Here is an 18,122-nt window from a genome sequence, read left to right on the forward strand (position 1 = left end):
AGTCAGAGCCAAGGCTGCCATGTAAGGTTGGGCTGATTGTGCACTGCACAAAGGCACCCAGTTGAGGAGGTGAATGGATCTAAAATCTAGCTCACATTTCCTACAACAGGCCATGTGCGGAGGAAAGGGCACCTGCTATCTGCTCACCAGGGCACCTTTTGCATCGGTCTGCCCAGAGAGGTGCTTTTTTCTAATTTGACCTCACAGGGTTGGGGGGGGGGGCGGGGGCGAGTACCTTTCTTAATTCTTCCACCCAAAGGGTGCATTTTTAAAAATGCAAAACAGTGCTGTGCTGCAGCTGGCTTATGGCAGGCTCCCCAGAGGAAAGCCAATTGTGTGCATCTCTTCTCAACTCCACATTGAGTGACATCAACTTCGTAGCTTTTTTTTTTTTTTTTAATTTTTTTTTTTCAACGTTTATTTATTTTTGGGACAGAGAGAGACAGAGCATGAACGGGGGAGGGGCAGAGAGAGAGGGAGACACAGAATCAGAAACAGGCTCCAGGCCCTGAGCCATCAGCCCAGAGCCTGACGCGGGGCTCGAACTCACGGACCGCGAGATCGTGACCTGGCTGAAGTCGGACGCTTAACCGACTGCGCCACCCAGGCGCCCCAACTTCGTAGCTTTTAATTGGCAATGATTGGAGTATTGACACATAGAAATCAGTAAATGCTACAAATCAGCGATCCCCGCCCCCCACCAGACTAGGTTTCCAGCACACTACTGAAAAAGGCCTAGTATAAGCTAGAATGGCCCAACCAGGCATATTGGAGGCCTGGAAAATAGATGGCTAGAAGACCTATGGAGCTGGAAGGGCTCTTTTTGTAAGTCTGTAGGCAGCTTGGAGATGTCCATATCAAATTCAGATTTGTGTTGACCCTTGAACAATACAGGTTTGAACTATTCAGGTCACACCTTTTTCAATACAGCACAGCACACACTTTTCTTCTGATTTTCTTAACATTTTCTTATAGCTTACTTTATTGCAAGAATAGAGAATATAATATGCAAAACATGTGTTGACTTTATGTTATCAGTGGTAAGGTTTCCAGTCAACAGTAGGCTATTAGCAGTTAAGTTTTGGGGGAGTCCAAAGTTGTATGTGGATTTTTGACTTTGTGGAATGTTGGCACCCCATCCCTTGCATTATTCAAAGATCAACTGTACTTCACGAGACAGATGATAGTTGTGTCTTAGAAACTGTTAAGGATTGCAGAGAGATACCCAGCCCAACTCTAAAAATGACTAAGAGGTAAATCAGCTGGATTCTTAAAGCAAGCCATGGGGTCAAAGTGGACAAACTAATTCACCTATTGTGTTGTGACAGGTCCCCCAAACACTCCTTGGCTGGGGGTTGGGCTGGAGTTGGACAGTGAGCTTTGGCTTGCAGACCATTTTGATTCTGTAAGATACATATTTGAGCAGGATAATTCTCCTGTGGTCCAACAGAACCGATTCCGAACCTGCCATACCTCAGTGCCCCTTTGCTGAGAAGGAAAGCAATGCCTGATTAGCACTTCACAGCCCCAAACCCAACATGGAATCAAGTTAGCAGGCTGAAAATGACAACTATGTGTACACTGGGCAGACTTGGATAGTCCAGAACCAAACAGGCTAAATGGCCATCCCAGGCCCACATTGACTTTTGGATCGTACCGCTTCAATGGAATGAAGACCATGCCTCCCAGCACCACAAGACAAGAAAGTATAGGATTTATGGCTAATAATAATAATACCCCTCAAACCTCAGGTCAGGAGAGCCCTGAGCCCCAAGTGCCACAAAAAGAGAAGAAAGAGCATTGAAAAGGGAAGGAAGAAAGCCAAAAAAAAACGATGGCCAAGCCTTCTCCCAGAAGAAGGCATTCTCATTGAAGTCAAGTACAAAATGAAAGCTGGCAGTGCCTCTTCCCTTGTGAGAGTAGCCCCGTGTTCTTCCCACTCCAGACAGAAAAAGGAAAACCCATGTGCCCTGGAGCCTTTTTTTTTTTTTTTTTTTTTAGGGAGGCAGAGTAGGAACTCTACCTAGCAGCAGCCAGTGCAGTGTCTTTAAACAGAGCTACACTAGCATCACTCTTCCTGGAGTGAAGAGGGCCAGCCCTGGTGGAGAAAGGAGTCTTCAGTACAAATCAGAAGCACACAAACACAACACATCTGGGCTCCGGAGATGCTGACTCATTTCGAGGACAATGCAGTACCCAGCCAGAGCTGCTGGAAGCATGAGATGAGAGAAGGTTCTTTTTCAAATACAAAGGACTCATCATGGAGTTCCTTTACATTAGCACTCCTTTGGTGAGATAAATGTTTCATAGATCATTAACCACATCATTCTATACCTGGGGGTGACAGAAACACATCAAGCTAAAATGTGCTCATTCATTTGTTAATCAGATAAAATGAAAATAGAATATCTCTACAAGTGTAATATGTACAATCGCATTCTGAGTAAGATGGCTTTTTAGGAACATTTTTGTTGAGTAAAAAGTAGCCAGTTGTGTGCTGGTAGATGTTTAACAACTGACTCTTGGCTGGGGGAGGTCTGATTTGTAGTATTTACCCATTTCTGGGGTGGAAATATTCCCACCATGGTTGATTTCATGCTACTATGTTGTCAGTCGGCAACCAACATTTTTGAAAATTTAAAAATTGACTCTTGCAACATGTATGAGCCACCTTGACACCACTGGATAATCTATATAGAACGAGAATAGGGAATCTGTTAGGACTCTTTCAGGTACAAGTAAATACCCAACTGAAGTTGGTATAAACAATAAGGAGACTGAAAGCTACAGTGGCTTGATAGTGTCAGTAAAGACATTTAAAGTCATTAAAGACACAATATTTCCTTCTGCTCTAGGTTCTTGTCAGTAGGTTGGCTTTCACCATTGGTTTAATCCTCTCATAAACATCCCCAACAGTAAACCCATATATCTTTTCTTTAAAAAAAAATTTTAAGCCATAAACCGTTCTGTTAAATTTTTCTTCAAAATAAACTTAAATGTTGCTTACAATGTTTGTGTTCATAAGTTTGAGTCTATGGCTTTTCACTGTGTTTCTTTCCCCTTCAACTCCCCAGTTACCAAGAAGCTTTTTTTCAATACCTTCATTTCGCTTTCATTTGATATCATTGAAATTTGATTTCAATGAAATTTCATTGATTTCTAGTTATAGTATAATTCATATGGTTTAACTGAAAATATACAACTGTTACATGTTTTAGCTACATAGTTGCCTATGATTAACTATGACCAAGAGTGACCTGGGTCCGTTTCACTGGTTTTTCATATTCTACTAGAATGATAGTTAAATTAACAGGCAAAACTGATTCCCCTCCACTCCCATCAGTTTTCTCTTCTGTATAAAGTGGAAATCCCAACAGAAGGGTGACAATAAAAGTCTACATCCTCAAGTATTTTGTGTATCCTGTTTTGGACCATTCCTTCTTTTTAAAATTATTTTTTAAATTTTATTAATTTATTTTGAGAGTAAGAGAGTATGCAGGTGGGGGAGGGGCAGAGAGCAAGGGAGAGAGGGAATCCCAAGCAGGCTCTGTGCTGCCAGTGCAGAGCCAGACCCTGGGCTTGATCTCAGGAACCGTGAGCTCATGACCTGAGCTGAAATCAAGAGTCAGTTGCTTAAGTGACTGAGCCACCCAGGTACCCCCTGGACCATTCTTTCTTAAGAAATATTTTCAGGGGGAAAAGTTTCCTTTGGGGTGAGTAGTGAAGTAGCCCTACCACTTATGTCCCTTCCATTCAAGTTCTGCTTCCAATTGTTCCTTCCACCTTGAGTCTGTAAAATCTTAACTTAAAAAAAAGAAAAAAAAAGCTACAGAAGGAAAACAATATTTGACAGTAACATTAAAAACCCATTTCTACTAATGTTAACACACGGCAATAGGTGCCAAGTAACTTGAAAAATGGGAAAATTCACCGGGTTAGCAGTGACTAAAGTAAAATAGCATTAGAAAACCTTTATTAAGGGCTTCACATGTGTTCAGTAATACACTGATGATTTACATGAGTTTGGGCTCATTTTATTACTGCAACAATTCTGTAAGGTGGTGTGATGGTTAGTCTCCCATGTCAATTTAGCTAGCTATAGTACCTAGTCATTTAATCAAACACTAATCTAGATGTTGTGAAGGTATTTTGTAAATGTGGTTGACATCTACAATCAGTTGACTTTAAATAAAGATTATCTTTGATAATCTGGGTGGGCTTTATTGAATCAGTTAAAGGCCTTATGAACAAAAAATGAGAGAAGAAGCAATTCTGCCTCAAGACTACAACATCAAATGCTGCCTGCTGGCCCGGCCCATAGATTTCATAAACCGCAACCCCAGCCTGCCTGCCTGCCCTACACATTTCAAGCTTGTCAGTCCCCTCAATGGCCTGAGCCACTTCCTCCAAATATTATCATCTAGCTAGCTAGCTATCATCTAGCTACATCTTATTAGTTCTGTCATTAGGGTTCTAGAGAAGTCTAGTACAGGTAGATACCGCTACATTCCCCATTTTAAAAATGGAGAAGCTGGGGTTTGAGAATAATTTTCTGGGTAAACGGGTGGTAAGCAGAATCCAAACTTCAACCCAGAAGTTGACTTCTGAGCCCTTGAAAGCAACCATAATACTATTTATGACTAAGGAAAACTTTGCTGGCTGGATGTATCGCTGGAATGTTGTGCCTAATTTTCAAAGCATCGTTCAAGTAGAATACATCTTCCTGGACAATCAGATAGCCCAGAAGTGTACATGAATCTAGACTGATGGGCAGAGTATATATCTTTTCTTCTCAGCTAGTGTGCTGCCCGTTGTCTCTACCATACAAATCCTGCATCTACTTTTCTGTTGTCCAGGTGTCTCTGCCATGTCCTCATCCAGCACGCTCAGGGTCCTATTAGCAGAACACTAATAGACCTAAGACCTTAGAAGACCTAAGACTACTCGGTCTTCTTTTTCATTTTTTGAAAAATTTTTAATGTTTTATTTTATCTTTGAGAGAGAGGCAGAGACAGAGCATGAGCAGAGGAGGAGCAGAGAGAGAGGGAGACACAGAATCCAAAGCAAGCTCTAGGCTACAAGCTGGCAGCACAGAGCCCGACACGGGGCTTGAACTCACGAACCACGAGATCATGACCTGAGCCAAAGTCAGATGTTTAACCAACTGAGCCACCCAGGTGCCCTGGGAATATAGTCTTCTTAGACTGTTCTTTGGAAGATCTGTCAGGGAAGGAGAGTAGAGAAGATTCATTCAAAATTCCCTTCGAGGAACTCTTGGGTGGCTCAATTGATTAAGTATCTGACTCTTGGTTTCGGCTCAGGTCATGGTCTCATGGTTCATGAGTCTGAGCCCCGCATCGGGTTCTGTACTGATGATGTGGATCCTGCTCGAGATTCTCTCTCTCCCTCTCTCTCTCTCAAAATAAATAAATAAAACTTAAAAAAAAATTTCAGGCTGCCAGAACCAGAATCCTCAAGCACTTAAAGGGGAATCAGGGAATGTTACAGCTACAGTTTAGATTGCAGACTTAAAAAAAAAAATTCCCTTAGAGGAGTGTTAATCTGTATTTAGCTATTGTGGGCAAATACCTGGGACTACTTTATTGCTGCCTGCTGAAAACCAGATTATATTCACAAGCTTCCAGACCTACATTATAATCCTGGAACCAGATATACATGCACCCCTCATCGCAGAGGCCAGGACTTTCTGGGAGTCATTTTCCTGCAGAAGTGAAATCGCACATTCTTCAAATTATAGGTGAATCCTAATTGTATAGCCCTAATTGTATAACTCAGGGTTGATGGGGAGTTTTAAAAGGCAATCTTTTAAAGAGGCTTCTTTGGGAAAAGAATACAGAGCTTTGTTCGGTTGAGCAAAAAGTGCAGAATGGCCCAGATTATAGGGGATCAAAAAATTAAAGACGGCCTGAGGGAAATGAGAGGGCCCTAAAATAAATTCAACCTAAAATAAACTTAACTGCCTAGGAGCATAGGGACATTTACTTTTAGGAAAAGTCTAGATTGCACTTCTATGAAAAGGGCCATGAATTCTCAGAGTCAAATGGTAAAGGGAACAGAAAAGACAGAGGCCTTGGGTGGCACTCCCGCCAGTTTGGTGTCTGATGGGGTTTTGTGAAAGTGATACCATTTGCAAAATGGATTTAAAATAATATTTTGACTAGTGATTTCATGTCTGTAAAGAGTATTAATTATTTTGGAATTTCCTCCAAATGTTTAGATGCTCTGTCTTTTGAACACACTGATTGATCAGTTAATCTACAGCTGCTTCTTGTGCTCAGCAATTTTCCCTGACTTGTTGCTAGGAGACCAGGACCTCTCAGAAATTGCCCATGTGACAGGCATAAGGAAGAGGTGGTGGGCTCTACCTACTAGCCACAGTGCCACCAAGCGGTCATTCTGCAAAACACTTAGACAAAGTCCGTTTGTCTCCCCTGTTCTCTAATTAGAGTACGCCAAGGTAGTCTCTGTTCCAGATGAATTAGCAGGTTAACTGAACAGTGGGGAATTGTTTATTCTCCTCATAGACTTCTGCACACAGGGAGGATTTTTTCTCCAATAAATGAATCATGCCACGGCAAGCAGAATGATGGAGTTAAAAGAATGTTGGACTGGGGGCGCCTGGGTGGCTCAGTCAGTTGAGCATCTGACTCGATTTCATCTCAGGTCATGAGTTCATGGTTCCTGAGATTAAGCCCTGCGTCTGGCTCTGCACTGACAGCACGGAGCCTGCTTGGATTCTCCCTCTCCCTCTCTCTCTGCCCCTTCCCCACTAGTGTGCATTCTTCTCTCTCTCTCTCAAAACAAACAAACAAACAAACAAACTTTATATATATAAAAGGATGTTGGACTGGTTGGTGGAAGGCATTTTAGTTTACCCCTAATTTGACCTCCCTTGGTTGTAATTTCCTCTCCTAAACAATAAGGGGCATCGGCTAGGTCTCTCAATGTCCCTTCTAATCCAAAATTCTGTAATTCTTCATTGCTTTTACATGCAGTTCTTCCAGAGGAGCTCATCCTCAAAGCTGATCCTGGTCCAGTAGCTCCAATAGATCTCAGTTATGTTGTTTCACAGTGAGTTTGAGCAGGGGGCAGCAAGACTGGAAGGGAAAAGGGAAAGACTGTGCCCACCCCAAGACACAAAACTGCCCACCTTATCTGGCAAATGACTGCTCCCACATATTTGGTGGAGGCCCCCCTGGGTAAAATTGTCCTTCCTGAGCAAGGAACTCTGGCCCAGGGAATCAGCTCCAGCCATCTTGGGTAAAAGCCTGGCATGTCAGGTCAACTGAGAAGCACATATGAGCAGGATGTGCTTGTGGACTTTCAGCAGCAGGCTGATTCGACTAATGCTTTCACTGAAGATTAGAAGAAAAGGAACAACTTGGATTCCACCTTAAAGGATGCGTCCCTGTCCCTTCCTCTGACAGTCTCTGGGAGCCAGGTATGAGCATCACCTCTACTCTGAACCCTGTTCCCCACTATCATTTTTCTTGAACTCCGCTTTGGAGGCTACGTGAATCCAGATTCATGGCGCGCCTCATATGTACCTGGTAAGGAGACTGGGGTAATGTTTTTACTGTCTCCAATAGGCTGCCTCCCTGTGATTTAACTGATTCTTGCTAGGCAGATATGAGTTATGGCAAATGTTGTTCTTGTACTGTTGGGACTTATGCAAAGCCTCATCAATCTGTGAATTATATCCAGTTTCCTCCATTTCAGGATCAAGTGAGACAACAGGAATCCTGAATATTAAATAAGACTACGGGTGCCTGGGTGGCTCAGTTTGTAAAGTGTCCAACTTCAGCTAGGTCATGATCTCATGGTTCATGGGTTTGAGCCCTGCATTGGGCTCTGTGCTGAGAGCTCAGAGCCCAGAGCCTGCTTTGGATTCTGTTGTCTCTCTCTCTCTCTCTCTCTGCCCATTCCCTCAAGCTGTCTCTCTCTCTCTGTCTCTCAAAAACAAATAAACATTGAAAAAAAGTTTTTAAAAACAGACTAAACAAAAATACAGTGAATTATCAACATGCTCAGAGAATATAGCTGGATTATTATAAGTCATGAGACTATGATTTGGTTGACCCTTTTAATTTGTCATTATTTGGGAGATTCTTTAAAAAAAAAACCTTAAAGTGTCAACCAAATCAGTCTCATGACCTATAATAATTCAGCTATGAAGTTGTCTCACTGACTTTCCACTGACTAGGATAAACTCACAGAACATTATAGATAGAATGGAGCTTAGAACTCTTTTAGTTTAAACTAAAACCTAAAAATATATATATAAACAAAATTGAGATGAATTAAATTTAACTTTTTACAATCTTTTAAAAATATTCCTTTTAAATGGACCAACAGTATGGACCAAAAAATGGACAAAAATGCAAGGGTTTTCTCTGTTTTTTAACAAGTCTGAACCATAGAATTCGAGGGCTGAGAGAAATGTCTAGCTTCTTTTGTCATTTTAGAGTGCCATCTGCTGATGGGATAAGGAAGAAGAAGATGAGGAGGAAAAAGAAAAAGAAAAATATGAGATGTTCTTTTTGCTTTTTGAACTTGACTGAAGGAAGCAGCTCCATTTAAAAACACCGGCTCTGTAGATGTTTCGTAGATGAAACGCTTTCTTGTTCTTGTTCCTTGTCCTAATTATTGAACCCAGTCTTGTCTCGTTTCCCTTTGTCTGTATCTCTGACATTCAGCACAAGTCCAACAACCTATCCACAGCCGAAGAAAAGGTGAGGGCCAGCTCATTAAATTCCACCTAGACTCTCCTTTTAAGAATGGGCGGATTCTCTTAGACCTTAGATTTCTACCAAAGCAGCAGCCAGAAGACCCATGGAGGCCTGGACGGGTTTGGCCACTCGTGTGTTCCTTAGAGAGACATCTGTAGTGTCAAGGAAAGAGTGATATACATGCAGTTAGAGGCCCTGAGTGTGAATACCAGCTCTGTCACTCTCCAATGTGGGCAAGTCACAAAATAGCATTCCAGATTCTCATCTATGAGGCGCAGATGACAAGAAGTACATCACAGAATTCCCAAGAGGATAAAATAATGCGGGTAAAATTGCTGAAGAACTGGAATTATTATTTGCAGTTCTTAACTGGGATGTGAAAATGCATACTGTCTGTCTGTAAGCCCTTTATTATTTATTTATTTTTATTTATTTATTTATTTTTTATTTTTATTTTTTAAAGGAAGTGGAGAATTTTTTAAATTTTTTTTTTTTAACGTTTATTTATTTTTGAGACAGAGAGAGACAGAGCATGAACGGGGGAGGGGCAGAGAGAGAGGGAGACACAGAATCGGAAACAGGCTCCAGGCTCTGAGCCATCAGCCCAGAGCCCGACGCGGGGCTCGAACTCACAGACCGCGAGATCGTGACCTGGCTGAAGTCGGACGCTTAACCGACTGCACCACCCAGGCGCCCCTATTTTTATTTATTTTTAACATTTATTCATTTTTGAGAGACAGAGAGAGAGCATGAGTGGGGGAAGGGCAGAGAGAGGGAGACAGAATCTGAAGCAGGCTCCAGGCTCTGAGCTGTCAGCACGGAGCCTGATGCGGGGCTCGAACCCACGGACTGCAAGATCGTGACCTGAACTGAAAGTCGGACGCTTAACGACTGAGCCACCCAGGTGCCCCATGTAGGCCCTTTACTGTTTAAATAGGAACATTTTTAAAATGTGCTGGACCTAGATTTGAAACAACAGAAAGCTGACAAGCAGAGAAGAAAACCTAGAGATAGCACAGGCAAAGAAGAGTCTGAATTTGGCCAGGCTATGAAGATGTATCCTGGAGAGAGATGAGGGGAAAAAGGCGCTGGTTGGACGTATGGCCTCAGGTCAGAGTATCAAGGAGGATGAAGCAGGTGCTTCTCGTCCTCGCTATATCTATTTATAGAGGCCGGGCCAGGCAGCCAAAGCCCTCTGCCTGAAGCGCAGAGCACAGAGAAACACCATGTGTCATTTCTCCCACTGGCATTTTCTAAAGGGCTTGCCTAGCAAGGACACCTACTCATTTGCTTGAGTTTAACTCATAGAAGGGAAGTAAACATCCTAGACACAGCCCAGATGGGACACAGATGTGAGAAAAACATATTGACCTCGGAATTTTCAAGATCTCATCAACTGCTTAGGTTAAGGGAGAATGAAAATGAGAGATGGGGAGAGGGAGAGAGAGAGAGAGAGAGAGAGAGAGAGAGAGGGAGAGAGATATTAGGCAATTTTATAAGTTTTCTTTCCCTAAGAATCCTGAGTCAAATTTAATCACAGAAGACTTCCCAGAAAGTTCCAGTGTATTCCATCATACGGGGTGCTTTCCACAGGAGATCCGGACAGCGATTACTTGGATGAAACTAATGTAAAAACATATACAATATTAACACTCCCTCAATGTTACTTAGTCGCAGAAATACAAGTCTCTGAAATGTGTGTGACAGGAGATTTCATTTGGAACAGAAGCCCATAGTTATAAAATTTCAGTAGGGAGGAGAAAAAGGAGACAGAATAAAACAAATTTGAGTCATTAATCAAAGGCTGTGTGTATGGTTTATGCTTTTTGGACCTAATGGTAACTAAAAAGTAGGAACGCATTCTCTCTTTTATGTACGTAACTAATAGAGTAAAAGAACTCTTAACTATAGCTCAAGGTGAAAGCTTCCCCTAAAAGAAAAGGCAACCAAAAGAAAACCACAGAAATTCCAATCAATAGTTAAATGCATTTTACAAAATAAAACATTTCCCTCAGAAAGTTGACAGAAAAAAAAATGCATATAAATAGTTTCTGTTTTTAGAGTTAAAGCTTTTTAATCTCTGGCAACATAACAATAATTGAAAGAACTCTGCGAAATTAGACAAAAGTATTTGGTGGATTTGAATTAATGGGCCAAGCAAGCTTTTTTTCCTTGGCTTCTCTGTCAAATGAATCATAGATTGAGTCTTTGGTTATAGTTTTGGCCGTGGGAGGAATTTCTGAAATGCCAACGTAGTTTTTTTTGGCCATCCTTGAACTGGTTGTGATAGTATAGGCATTGCTTCGGTAACACTTCATTGAGGACATGCAAAAAGTTTCTTTCATTCCTCTCCTAAAATTGGCATTATAAATGGAATAGAGCGTAGGTTTAGAGGCTGAAGAACTAAAAGATATCCATGTGATAGCTGTGAAAACAAGAGAACTTTTCTTAGAGTCCCGTTCGGGGGGGTGCCACAGCTGAGCCACATGAAAAGGTAGCCAGGAGAGCAGGAACAATAGATTTAAAATGAGGAACATCTTGATAGTTTTCACTTTTGTCCTCGGGACAATGTTCATCGTCCTCCGCACTGTCCGACCATCGGTGCCTATTCTCCAGATATACTTCACGACCTTCTGGTAAAATAAGATGATGAGGACAGAAGGAATCACAAAGCTCACCAAGAAATGGATGACAGTGTAGGCAGTTCCTTCCCAAGAGGCAGGGAGGAAGTAATTGCAATGACTGTCCCAGTGGGGGCCATAGAAAAAGAACACGGGGGTCACGAAGGCTGCATTGAAGACCCACGACGCGGCAATCATTTTCTTGGCTTTTTCTCTGGACACCTTGAAGCTCAGGGGATAGACAATGGTGTAGAACCGGTCTATGCAGATGGAGAGGAGGACGTAGATCTGGACGCCCGGGGTGAGATACTGAAAATACCGCACCAGCTTACACATCACACTGCCAAGTGTCCACCTCCCCGTGGCGAACTGAAGCAGGACGAAAGGCGTACTGGCGACGCTGACGAGAAGATCAGCACATGCCATGGAGACCACAAAGTAGTTGGTGGTGGACTGTGTCCTCCTACTCCGGTGGATGACCAGACAAACCAGGGAGTTGCCAAATACAGAGAACAGCCACAGGGCCCCGAAGAAAATGCTGGCTGTGGCCACTTCCCCGGGTCTCAGTCCGTACTGCAGGTCCGTTCTGTTGCTCATCCAGCCATGCTCCCCATGTAAGTCTGTCAGGTCACGGCTTGGCAGAGGTGTGGCTGTTTCGGTGCAGCTGTGGTTTTGGAGGGGCACCAGGAGCGTGGGGATGACCAAAGGCGGCTTGCTGTTATCCATTCTGTGAGCAAAAACCATATTCACTTTTTTCCTCTTAGTTCTGGATAAGAAAAGAAGAATGAGGCCTCCTGTTAAAATGGTGTTATAAAGAGCGACTCCTAAGGCTAACAGTCTTATCGGACACTGAGACTGTTGTTGTCTGTCAGTGAGTAGGACCCGTGGACTGGCAGGAACCCTGGACTACCATCCAGAAAGAGCTCTGGTTCCACTTCTCTTTTGTTTTAGGAGCTGTTTTGGCTGATCCCAGCTCAGGCTGTCCCTGGCCTCTCCCTTTCTCAACCCTTACTCAAGTGAGGTAGAACTCCTGCCCAGCCCCACCCCTAGACATATCCTTGTTGCCTTCACCCGCTGGGGACCACAAAGGGTTAAGGCACTCAAATCTGGCTCATGGTAAGGGTGCTACTCCCAAATGGAATGCACGGCAAGCAGGTGAGAAGTTCCTAAATGTCAGGACACTAAAGCAGTGAGGCTGCGACAAGAAGACTCGGGCAGATGGAAACACACGGATGTCAGCTATGGAAACAGCTAACAGGAATCTGTGCAGACAGCCTGGCTGGTTCCCAGAGATGGCCCCATTCTTACTTATGCAGAATTTCCAGTACAGAAGCATTATGAAAGGCCGGAGCAACTGTATATAACACTTTCACAGGAGCCAGAAGTAGCTTCTAATTTAATGACATCTGAAAATAGCTTGCTTCTTCCAAAAGATGACATGATCCCTGTTCTAATAGCTTGCTACTTACAAATGATGTAACTTGAGGCTATTCTGCTGTTACTGTTTCATAGAATAACATATTGACTAAAGAACATACAAGATGTTCTCTATAGAATGTAACCAGGTTACTAGAAAGTTTGTGGCAAATGGATGATTAAAACCAGCCAACTGTAACTGTTACTCAGCTGGGTAAATAAACATTTATTTATTTTTGAGAGACAGAGAGAGACAGAGCATGAGCAGGGGAGGGGCAGAGAGAGAGGGAGACACAGAATCCCAAGTAGGCTCCAGGCTCCAAGCTAGCAGCACAGAGCCTGATGTGGGGCTTGAACTTACAAACCGCGAGATCATGATTTGAGCCGAAGTCAGACACTTAACCGGACAGAGCCACTCAGTGCCCCTCAGCTGGTTTTTTAAAAGCTTATGACCCTTGGGGCGCCGGGATGGCTCAGTCAGTTAAGTGTCCGACTCTTGGTTTCACCTCAGATGATCTCATGGTTTGTGAGTTTGAGCCCCACATAGGGCTCTGTGCTGACTGTGTGGAGGCTACTTGGGGTTATCTTTCTCCTCTTCTTTGCCCCTCCCCCATTCATGCTGTCTCTCTCAAATAAATTTAAAAAAATAAATAAGTAAAAGCTTATGATCCTTAGATATAGAAGATTATTATAAATTTAGCCTTTAACTTTTTAGGGTACTATTTGGTGACAATAAAAGTTACACTTTTTAATAGGTAAAACAATTATATAATTGTGGGCTATTCAATTAAAATTGGTGTGACTTTGGTTGTAGTTGGATTATTAAGGTCTAATTTGGTCTGAATCTATTAAGCAGAAAGAGAAAACACAGCATCTATGTCCAAAATAACCAGAGCAGTCCCATGTAGCCTGTGGCACAGCAGGGGGGCCCTCCAGCAGCTCCCACGGGGCCCTGTGTCCCTGGTGGTGGGTTCCTGTTGACCAGCCTCACAGAGAAGCATTTCTGAAGTTTAGAGGTGGGATTAAAGAGCAGTTTTTGTTATTGTTTTTCTTTTAAAGATTTCATTTTTTAAGTAATCTCCACACCCAACGTGGGGTTCAAACTCACAACCCTAAGATCAAGAGTCACACACTCCTCCAACTGAGCCATTCAGGTCCCTACCAAGAACAGTTCTTAATGGAAGAACAGTTTTTCTTTTTTTTTTTTTTTTAAATTTTTTAACCTTTATTTATTTTTGAGACAGAGAGAGCAAGCATGAGTGGGGGAGGGGCAGAGAGAGAGGGAGACACAGAATCCGAAGCGGGCTCCAGGGTCTGAGCTGTCAGCACAGAGCCCGACACGGGGCTCGAACCCATGGACTGCGAGATCGTGACCTGAGCTGAAGTCGGACGCCCAACCGACTGAGCCACGCAGGCGCCCCGAAAGAACAGTTTTTTAATGGCAGAACAGTTCTTAATGGCCCGCTTTTCCTTGAAGGACTTTTGCACTAATTTGTGGTAGGGAGAGGAGTGTTAATATATACTGTTCTCACCCTGAAACCACATTCAACAAAAATCTGGAGCTCAGTGTGATGTAGTAAATGCCAGTCCCATATTACCTTCAGGCTTTTTTGTCCATAAGGCAGCCTTACGTGATTTCTCAAAAGAAATGTAAGATAATTAGAAATTTGACTACTAGAAGGCTTTTAAGCATGGCTGGCTGGGTGATATTATAAGAATACCAACCACATTCTCCATCAAAAAAAAATCAGGATACGCAGTCTGAAAACAGAATATAAGATCTAAAATTAGCACTGCCCTAGAAAATCTGGAATGCATGACCCTTGTACTTATAAAGTTGAAATGATCTCTTCACCTTTATATGTGTAAAACCTATGAAATGCCAAAAAAAAATATTTTTTTAAAGATTTAAACTTTAGGGGCACCTGGCTGGCTCAGTCGGTAGAGTGTGTGACTTGATCTCGGGGTTGGGAGTTTGAGCCTCACACTGGGTGTGGGGATTATCTACAAATAAAATAAAATATAATAAAGATTTAAAGTTTAAAAGTAAAACAGATGAGGAATCTTCCCAGGCTGTGCTCAACTTTTGGGGGATGCCTGCAGTGTAAATAAAACAGGACTTGGTGGCACAGCCTCTTTTCCATAGTCAACACACACACTTTGAACCTGTGAACTTACTTTTGTTTCTCTCTCCCTTGTAGCAAAATTCTGGAGATGAAACTCAAGTTCACCACCACAACTAAAGCACCAGGAGGCCTTCCATCACTTCCTCCAGCTGCATTACACCAGCGAGTGTGTCTGCCCACTTCTCTAGCCCCACCACTCGGAAGCAGAGGCTCCTAAAGCTCAGAAATCGGACGAGGGAGACTTGAGGAGGTCCTGAGTCCAGGTCTCCCCAACGATGGCACGACTTTTTGGACATTACGTACAACTGCTACGGCTCTGTTTTTTTCATTCAACAAACCAAGACAAGACACTATGCTAGGTACTAGGGAAACTGATAAGTAAAGCCCGTAAGAGGGAAAATGGATAAACAGCTGCCTGACATAACTAAATTCTGTAATAATTATAATTGATTCTAAAAAGGCAAGCAGCTAAGTGGCAGAGAAAAACAAGGACCCAATTTTACATGGGATATGAAAAAGAAAGGAGACACTTCACAAAGGAGGTGATGTTTGAGTTGGGGATTTAGAGACTAGGACTTCTTTAGGAAGACAGGGAGTGAAAAAAACATTCCAAAGAAGAGAGAGAGCACGTGGAATGAATTTGGGGGTCATCTTTTTGTGTCCCCTTTCCCTTAGGGGACATAGTTTCCTACAAACCACACCTCCTAGAGTATACACAGTTTCTAAATGTCCTACAATCAAACTGACCTAAAATTTCCCCAAGGTTACAGTGAGAGGTTACATTTTCTGCATTCATGGGCTGAAATGTGGTCAACAGTGGATGAGAGTATGAACAAAGCCAGAATGGCTGTGGTATCCTTGTTCACACAGCACTTTGTTAGTCCTTTATTGCAGCATTTTCCAAGTATACTTTCCTTTAGAACAATGGTTCTCTAGCTTAGCAACGCATTGGACTCTCTCAGGGAGCTTTTAAAAAATACTGATGTCCTGGTCCTCCCCCAGAGATTCTAATTTAACTGGCCTGGAGTGCAACCCCCCAGGTGATCCTAATGTGCAGCCAAGATCAGGAGTCCCTGCTTCAGAATTGCTTTCATGTTTCTGACTTCCCCCATCAAACTGTGGGCTCCCAGGTGAAGAATGCTATTCTTTGTCTTTACATTAATAATTGCCCATTAAATATTTACTGAATCAAATCCATAGGGACAGAGAACTGAAATGTAGGACTCCTACCATAGGGGGCTCTGCTAGGAGAATTAAACCCAGAGATAGAAAGTCATTGTGTCTTCTCATGGAGCTGAAACACTGGTGACCATGGAGACAGGAAAACAGACTGTGAAACTAAAGTCACCTCCATCGACTGCTACATGCAGAATTCTCATTTAAGGGAGAGTGAAGGTAGTTGAGACGTCTGTCCTCAGACAGGCTTCTGCAATCCCCACCCCCCAAAAAATAGTCTGCCATGTTATAACTAAATTCTAGGGTTCCAAAGTAAAATTTCAGGTTCCAAAGTAAAATTTCGCCTACCCCATTAATTTGGAAATAAATCCTTCTTCAGGGGAGTGTTTCTGAAATACAAGGGTTGTTTAATTAGTTATTATGTCTGGGTTATCCATATGCAGTAATTTTATTTTATTTTTTTAATTTTTTTCAACGTTTTTTATTTATTTTTGGGACAGAGAGAGACAGAGCATGAATGGGGGAGGGGCAGAGAGAGAGGGAGACACAGAATCGGAAACAGGCTCCAGGCTCCGAGCCATCAGCCCAGAGCCTGACGCGGGGCTCGAACTCACTGACCGCGAGATCGTGACCTGGCTGAAGTCGGACGCTTAACCAACTGCGCCACCCAGGCGCCCCATATATGCAGTAATTTTAACAGCAACAGGAAAAACTTATTCACCTCTTTCCTGATCGACCTCTCTCTTCCCCTTCAGTTCTGAGACTGCCACATGATACACCCCACTGAGTTGAGTACTGAAGGCCCTTATTAGAATATATCTCTATACACTATCATTCATCTATCAGGCTCTAGGAGAGCTATTGCAATATACAGGTGGGGAAATGGTGGATGGGTTGACATGGTATAGAGCTAGGGACTGGGTGGACCTCCATCCCCCCCTCAGGAGCCTGGGGTAAATGCCTGTTACTGTATATTGCAATTTTTACTTTGTTTTGTTTTTTGTTTTTTTCAAGTTTATTTATTTTGAGAAGGGGAGAAGGCAAGAGAGAATCCCAGACAGTCTCTGACCTGCCAGCACAGAGCCTGATGTGAAGCTCAAACTCATGAACTATGAGATCATGACCTGAGCGGAAGTCAGATGCTCGACCAACTGAGCCACCCAGGCACCCTGCAACTTTTATTTTGAATGTTGCTCTGCTTCATAAGGTTATGAGTTCCTTAGGGCAAGGACTGTGTTTTTATCTCTGCATCCCTGGGGCATATAGATACTAAAAGTTTACTGAATAAATAAATGGATAAATGTGTTAATAAAAAGTATCCAATACTTGAAAATAAAGCAAAGAGAGTATAGCATATCTTTTTTTTTTTTTTTTTGTGGTTTTTTTTTTTTTTCTGAAATTTATTGACAAATTGGTTTCCATACAACACCCAGTGCTCATCCCAAAAGGTGCCCTCCTCAATACCCATCACCCACCCTCTCCTCCCTCCCACCCCCCATCAACCCTCAGTTTGTTCTCAGTTTTTAACAGTCTCTTATGCTTTGGCTCTCTCCCATTCTAACCTCTTTTTTTTTTTTTTTCCTTCCCCTCCCCCATGGGTTCCTGTTAAGTTTCTCAGGATCCACATTAAGAGTGAAACCATATGGTATCGGTCTTTCTCTGTATGGCTTATTTCACTTAGCATCACACTCTCCAGTTCCATCCACGTTGCTACAAAAGGCCATATTTCATTTTTTCTCATTGCCATGTAATATTCCATTGTGTATATAAACCACAATTTCTTTATCCATTCATCAGTTGATGGACATTTAGGCTCTTTCCATAATTTGGCTATTGTTGAGAGTGCTAGCATATCTTTTTAATGTCATGCTAAGACACTGTTAAAGGGGGTTCCCCCAAAGAATTATTTAATTCTCTGGGAGAATGTATCTGTGCTTGATTTTGCTATTTACTATATGACTAAAGCCCAGACATTGTGAAAGTACATGTTAACATGCAGATTTCTGTCTAGCAGAAAAAATAACTCCAAGAGT

At 42.6% G+C, this 18,122-nt stretch overlaps 1 protein-coding gene across 2 annotated transcripts in view; it reads right to left on the reverse strand.

Moving 5' to 3' along the window:
• Positions 1-10,547: 10,547 nt before the first annotated feature.
• Positions 10,548-18,122, reverse strand: part of GPR19 (G protein-coupled receptor 19) — a 41,173-nt gene continuing 33,598 nt past the window's right edge. For both annotated transcript variants that reach the window (XM_043561943.1, XM_043561944.1), the window contains one exon: positions 10,548-12,137. In XM_043561943.1, coding sequence (XP_043417878.1) covers positions 10,868-12,115 — 1,248 coding nt within the window. In that variant the 5' untranslated portion in view covers positions 12,116-12,137 and the 3' untranslated portion in view covers positions 10,548-10,867. The remainder of the gene's footprint in view (positions 12,138-18,122) is intronic.

This window comes from Prionailurus bengalensis, chromosome B4, assembly GCF_016509475.1.
Source record: "Prionailurus bengalensis isolate Pbe53 chromosome B4, Fcat_Pben_1.1_paternal_pri, whole genome shotgun sequence".
Lineage (NCBI taxonomy): Eukaryota > Metazoa > Chordata > Mammalia > Carnivora > Felidae > Prionailurus > Prionailurus bengalensis.